Source organism: Saccopteryx leptura, chromosome 6 (assembly GCF_036850995.1).
Source record: "Saccopteryx leptura isolate mSacLep1 chromosome 6, mSacLep1_pri_phased_curated, whole genome shotgun sequence".
Lineage (NCBI taxonomy): Eukaryota > Metazoa > Chordata > Mammalia > Chiroptera > Emballonuridae > Saccopteryx > Saccopteryx leptura.
Window position 1 is genome coordinate 51,540,055 of NC_089508.1, and position 7,047 is coordinate 51,547,101.

Consider the following 7,047-nt stretch of genomic DNA (forward strand, 5'->3'; position numbering starts at 1 on the left):
ATGGTTACAGGAGGGGGGGGGGAAACAAGAGGGGGAGGGGGGGAAAAGCAGATGGGCACTTCTCCTGTGTGCCCTGACAGAATTTAAACCAGGGACATCCACATGCCAGGCCAACGCTCTACCAATGAGCCAACGGGCCAGGGCCTCCTTCCTTCTTTGTGAGGGTGTCTATATTTTCTTTCAAAGAGAATTCATTAATACCTAACTATAGAATCTATATATGTTATAATCATTTTTATCTGTAGTTTAATCTAGTTCTAGGAAAAAAATTGGTATAAACATCATATGTTTCTAATACCCATTGGCTAAACAGAGTATGTAATATATAACAACGCATAAAATACTTTGCCTCTTCAGGGCCATGATTCATTTTAAAGAACTAGACACCACAGAAGGGAGAAGGTATTTGCAAGTTTTATTTTAAAGGATCAAAAATAAATATTGCACATATACACAAAAGAAAATCCACTAATATTTATGTTCTCCAACGCACACTTTCAATACATGGCACCTTCATCTTCTTTATTTAGAAAATAAACTGTTATTGGTCCATAACTGGTATGCACAGTCTCTGTGACTCTAGCAAATAACCAGGAGCCAAGTCCATATAATAAAGTTGGAATACCTAAAAAACAAATGGAAGTATTATTTCTGAACATCAATACTTATCATGCACCCATATATTTGTCAAATCATATAGCACTCTTGGGCAATGTCAACAAATTATAAAGTTATACAAATATGAGTAAATACTGACTCTAAGAGCTCAATTTTATCTGTTTGTGGAACATGGTACAATTGTAAAAGCCTAGAGATTTTTAAAAAATTATTTTTATTATTTATTCATTTTAGAGATGAGAGACAGAGAGAGAGAGAGAAGGTGAGAAAGGAGCTGGAAGCATCAACTCCCATATGTGCCTTGACCAGGCAAGCCCAAGGTTTTGAACCAGCGACTTCAGCGTTCCAGGTGGACACTTGATCCACTGTGCCACCACAGGTCAGGCAAACCTAGAGATTTTTAATAATATAGATACAGCTAGTATAAATTTTAATTCAAAGCACTTTACAAGCACTAAGTCATTACCTCCAAGTAATTATCAAATAATTCTATATTCACAAATAAGCAAACAGAATATTCATGAATTTAGTTGTAGATACTCCTGGTTGAGCATAAATCACTAGGTCAGCTTTAAGTTAGGCAATAACACTGATGGCTAAAGTAATTTTTTGGTACAACTTAAACTGGGTCAAACAGCTGTCTCCAAAACTAAGGCAAAACCTAACTCTAAAAGAAGATTTTAGTATAACAGGCATAAGAAATAATCCCACTAGTATTTTTACATTTGTTTTGAAAACAATCTTATTTTAACCTAATCGAAATAGGTACACATAATAGACTCCAACATGTTTCTTCCTTGGAATGTTTCTATCTGATAAGACTTTGCTGATATGAGATTATCTACCATTTGTCATACATGAAACTAAATACATATTACTGAGATCTAGACATGCATATAACTACTCATATGCATATGAGACTATGTTAGACCCCAACTTTCACAATTCTTATCTTCTTAAAGCATTTATTTAAAATCAATGACCATGAACATACTAAAAACATATATAAAACCACAGGCACATAACTCAATAACAGATACTGTATGCTCTACACAAGTATTAATTTTAATTCTCCTATGTAGAAATTGGACAGAAAATGACACTTTAGAGGAAGAGCTGAATATTTGGAAAATCATTTATTCCTAGTTAATAGGGAAATCAACACATGCTCGGGGCTAATATTGCTAACTTTTCTTCTTATTTTTCTGCAAGAGTGTATTTTGCTGTGTTATGCTCTTTTTGAGTGTATAAGTGCTTTGAACTATATACTTTGTGCTTATTCCCTGAAGCTGCATTCCAGCCACTGTAATGCCAAAGATTAGTCAGGAGAAGCATCACTAGTTGGCAATGAGAAGAGGCAAAAATGTCTATTCAAGCTGGCACCTCTCTATTTTTAGGAATATACTGGGTCACAGCTTGCAACTATCACAGGGTTCCCTGAAACTGATGTGGAACCTTTTACAGTATATTACCTTCTTTGCCTTGGTAATACCCAAAAGAATCTCTAAACGGCCCAAGGGAATGTCAGAAAAAAATCCTAAAAACTAGCAACATAAAGTTATTTATAAATCATTTAACTAAAGAGGAAAAAAAAGGCAAGTGGGAGGGACATGGGGAGTGGACAAGAGAACAGGACAAGTAGAAGCGAGAGACGAGTACAGGGAAAGTGGAAATGAAATTTTAAATATGATATCATATCACAGCTTAAAGGTTGCATTGAAGGTGTAAAGAGAAACAGGCTATAAAAACAATTATTATAGTTTTCTAAATATACTGAAAGTAAAATAAATAAAATGTGTCTTTTGCCAATTCTAAGGACATAAAGATAACTGGTGACACTGAAAAATTTGTTTTACAGTATTTACCAGTTTTGTTAAATACTGACACTTTCAAAAAAAATCACACAAATACATGCTTAATATTTTTTCAGCTGATCAAACGTTACTAGCTATAACTAACTTATTTCTTATTAAGACACAACTAAGAACGATTCCCAGTAATACTGTGTCACAGGGAGTGGAGGTGTGATATAGAAGTCAGAAATTCTATGTATATTTTTTCCTGCAGAATATTTAATACTGTCATGCTAATACAGGAAGAAATACCACTTATACTATATAATTTACACATAAAAAACATAATTCTCTTTATCTATAGCACATATGCTTTAAAGTCTTTAAGATTCTATAAAAAATTACATTTTTTCCAGCCTGTCTGAAACATATCATAACATCAAAATGAACTGGAAAGTCAGTTCTTTGCATAATAATTAATTTTGAGTCAGCTGAACAGTAGGTAAACAAACCACTGTCAAATTAAGCACTTAAAAAAATTAGAACTTCCTAGCAAGTCTCAGATTACCCATTCATTCCAATGGCAAGTTGCTTTTTCTTAAATCTCAATCTACTTCCCAGCAGGATACCCAGACTGATAAACCATCAGTAAAATGTCAGCTTCCATCGAAAGAAAAGGCAGAGGAGAAAGAACAAATGGGTAAGAGATAAATCTTTATTATTTACAAAATGGAAAAATGAATTACTCTGGTAATTTCTAATTTGGAAGGGAAGAGGACAAATAAAATCCTGAGTATTTTTATTAATTAGACTGCGTACATACTTAATGATCCGGAAGGGCAACTGTACATCACAGAGTAGGAAAAAATCCTATTATCTAATTCACACTGCCTACCTTTACACACAAAAAAACAAAATAAACATAACCAAATTGGTGAGTACTCTACTCTTTGAAAGTCCAGTAATAAATTCCCTTTATCAGCACAGTTCAATTTGTATTAAAGCATGAATAAGCAGAAAGTTTCCCTTTTTGTTTAACCTAAAACTCTTATTCCCATCTAAGCAGAATTTTTGGAATTTCAAAAAGACCACAAAGATCATTCAATCACTCTTCAACCTTCTCTTCTACATAAAAAACCTGCAACTGTTCTTTCCTGACAAGGTTTTATTTTTCGATGTGAGAATGTTCTGGGCATCCTTTTTTTTATTTGAATTTCTTTATCTAAAAAAGAAGCCCCTAATCACTGAGGTGTTCTTAAAGTGTTAGGTTTTAAATGGTGAGAAGTTATTTTTTTAAAGGATATTCATTCTGCTCATGCTGTACTTTTCCTAACATATTACTCTTTACATTTGGGAAGAATGATTTTTTTTTATTCTGAAAATGCCAAAGTAAACGTTTTTTTTAAAAACATGTTCTTCTTAAATCTAGTCAGCACGCCAGTCTTAACAAATACTTGTTTATTGAATTTACTAAGTCACCTCACCCTTTCAACTTAGTATCAACCTCTGAATTAGTGGGTATGCTCTATAATCAGCCAAACAATAAGACATATTTTAAAGGATTACACATTGCTAAATAACCTGCTCCTTACTGGACTGAACTCAGGACAATCCCATGGAGCAATGGCTGAAAAATCCCATGACTGACATATGTGAGTTATTATAAGGAAAAATATACATACCATATTTAAATTTAATGAACAATCAGGCTATCTAACACTAATGAAGCTGCTTTAGCTTTAATTCTAGTTTTAAAAAACTGGTGGGGTAAAATGGTTCAGCTCCCACGTCTAGATTCTGAATTACTGAAATCTAGATTAATATGGTATCAGCTATTAACAGGTTCAAAATATCTTGGGGGCCTATTTTTCACTGATCTATACAAGATGACACCCATGTCGATGTTCATGCCTCTTCCTTCATTAACCAAAAGAAAGTAAACATCCAGCAAGAGTAAACACTCTCAGAATTAGAATATCCCCATGAAAACCTACAAATATTAAAAAGGCAGTCTTTAAAGTATCTTTTAGGTCTAGCACCTAAGGAAACTAATTTAACTGGTGCAAACATTTAGTGCTTGCAGTAAAAGGAACATAATGGGATTTTCTATAATGAAAACAAACTTAAAAAGTAATTCCAGTTTTTAGAACATGAAGGCACGGACAAAGTAATGTTCCTGGGTACAAATCCTGTCCTGGCTTTTTTTTTGTTTAACTTCAGAGCCACTTTCTAGTGGCTTACACCCTCTTCTTACCGCCCAATGTGGAAGAGCGGCAGGAAGTGGGGATGGAATGCCCCTTATCAGATGATCCCTTAGTACAGGCCTGTGGATAACGCCCACTTTCCAAGGAAGATTAAGTAGCAACAGAGCCCTGATAAGCACTTTCTGGGTGAGGAATATACAGACCAGAGCCAAGGCCAACACTAGAAGGGTGCAGTGTGGCGGGACGCGGAGAAGGGTCTGGCAAACCCAACAGCAGGCGCGAGAGAGGCGAGCGCGTGCCGCCGCCCGGCCCCCGGCAAGCCTGCTCGGGGCCGAAACAGGGATCCCCCCGGGCCAACGCCTGACCTTGAGCCGGGGTCTCGGCCTCTGAGCGAGGTTTGTCAGCGTGCTTTGCAAACAGAGGGACCGTCGTCGGTGGGACGTGCTTCACGGCCCGGGCCACTCACCGAGGTTGACAACCTTGAGCGCCGTGAAGAACCGGTCCTGCTGGGTCAGGTCCTGCCAGGGGGCCTTGGAGCAGTGATACTTGATGAAGGGGAAGCAGCCGGTGCGCAAGACGTGGTAGTTGGCGCCCTGCACCGGCCAGTTGAAGTGCGAAAGGCCGAACTGGTCGTTGCGGACGGCGCTGTAGGGTACGCAGAAGGAGGTCCAGTGCGGCAGGCGCCGCTGCAGCAGGTGCCGCGTCAGCACCTCCGAGGCGCGCGGCTTCGGGCGGGAGGCGGCGCCCGAGGCCCAAGGCCGGCACAGCAGCAGCCGGAGCGCGGCCTCGTGGGCTCTCCGCAGGGCCTCCATGGCCGGCCTCGCCCGCGGTCCCCGCCCTTCGGACGCCGTGGGGCGCGCGCTACTGGGGGCGGGGCCGCCGCAGCGAACGAGCGCGCCCATTCCCCGGGGCGAGCGGCGGGGACGCCTAATGATCGCCGCGCGAGTGCGCGAGAGACCCCGGGGAGCGGCGGCGCGTGCGCACGAAGGTCCCGGGGCCTCCGGGGTGGGCTCAGTGATCGGCGCTGGGGGTGAGCGTAAGCACCACGGAGGAGGTGGTGAAATCGTCACATATGACCTCATGTAGTCGTTAATAATCCTGGGGCTGGGGGACGGGGTCGGGAGCTTTTTTTATCAGTTTGGATATAAAGAAAATTAAAGATGAAAGCAATATAACCACCTTAGTGACTGGCAGAATTCACACCCATCTTCTAGCCCTAGCTTGTGGCTCAAGGGGAAATCCTTAAGTTGGCGTTGTCTTAGGAACTCTTAAGGTGTCCTCAGGGAAGTGTGTTAAAAGCCAAGCCCCCAGATTTGCGTTGGCTGTAAAGTTAAGGGGAGTTATGTTTAGATCTTCGTGGTTGTGTTCATTGTTTAAAATAAGTCCCAGTATTTCGAAATAAAAAGTTTATTTTTAAAAAACGTCCCAGGTTTTCCATGCGATGCCCAGATGCGAACTACTGGTGACCTAAGAATCTATGAAGGTCAGACCAGGAGTCCTCAGTCACCCATTATCAACCTACTACTTTAGGAAATCATTTTCTTAAATTTTATAGCCTCTTGAGATAGCTTATACACCTGCTTTCTAAGGAAGCATTAAACTCATCATCTGTGTAGAAACCATACATAAATGACATGATGTGTCTGTAAAGAAAGCACTGTATGTAAATGAGGTAATTATGTGTAAGCAGCATATAATGATTACTATTATTGTTTTTGAAACTCAAGAAAAATATAGGTTAGTGTGGCTAGTTCTTACAATTCCCAGTTTTTATTGATTTCTTCAATAAACAGTGATTGAGTACTCACTGCCATGTGCCAGATCTTGAGGGTCCTTGTCATCATGCAAATAATTTGAACTTTACCTTATAGGAGTCCCTATTAGGTATAAGTTTGGAAAAGATTTTGGATAGAGGCATTAATGTGGTTAGACTGGCACAGAAATGACTGGAGGGAGGCTAAGTTAAGACAGGAGTTAGGGAGGTGATTCAGTACTGTGATTTTCAAATTAAAATTTAAAAGACAGAGTCTTATTTCAAACAAAATCTGTCACAGAACCTCAACATATGAAGTAGATGAAAACTTCTGTTTTATTACTAAACATTTTTAAGCTCAAAAAAAAATTTTTTTTTTTTGTATTTTTCTGAAGCTGGAAACGGGGAGAGACAGACAGACTCCCGCGGGTGCCGGACCGGGATTCACCTGGCACGCCCACCATGGGGCAACGCTCTGCCCACCGGGGGGCATCGCTCTGTCGAGACCAGAGCCACTCCAGCGCCTGGGGCAGAGGCCAAGGAGCCATCCCCAGTGCCTGGGCCATCTTTGCTCCAATGGAGCCTTGGCTGCAGGAGGGGGAGAGAGAGACAGAGAGGAAGGAGAGGGGGAGGGGTGGAGAAGCAAATGGGCACTTCTCCTGTGTGCCCTGGCCGGGAA

At 40.2% G+C, this 7,047-nt stretch overlaps 1 protein-coding gene across 1 annotated transcript; it reads right to left on the bottom strand.

Moving 5' to 3' along the window:
* Positions 1-398: 398 nt before the first annotated feature.
* C6H15orf61 (chromosome 6 C15orf61 homolog) lies at positions 399-5,546 on the bottom strand. Its single transcript, XM_066341966.1, has 2 exons — positions 5,082-5,546; positions 399-625 (listed from the first exon to the last, which is right to left on the bottom strand). Exons 1-2 carry the CDS (start codon positions 5,515-5,517, stop codon positions 498-500), a joined length of 564 nt encoding a protein of 187 aa, XP_066198063.1. The 5' UTR covers positions 5,518-5,546; the 3' UTR covers positions 399-497.
* Between the last annotated feature and the right edge of the window lie 1,501 nt (positions 5,547-7,047).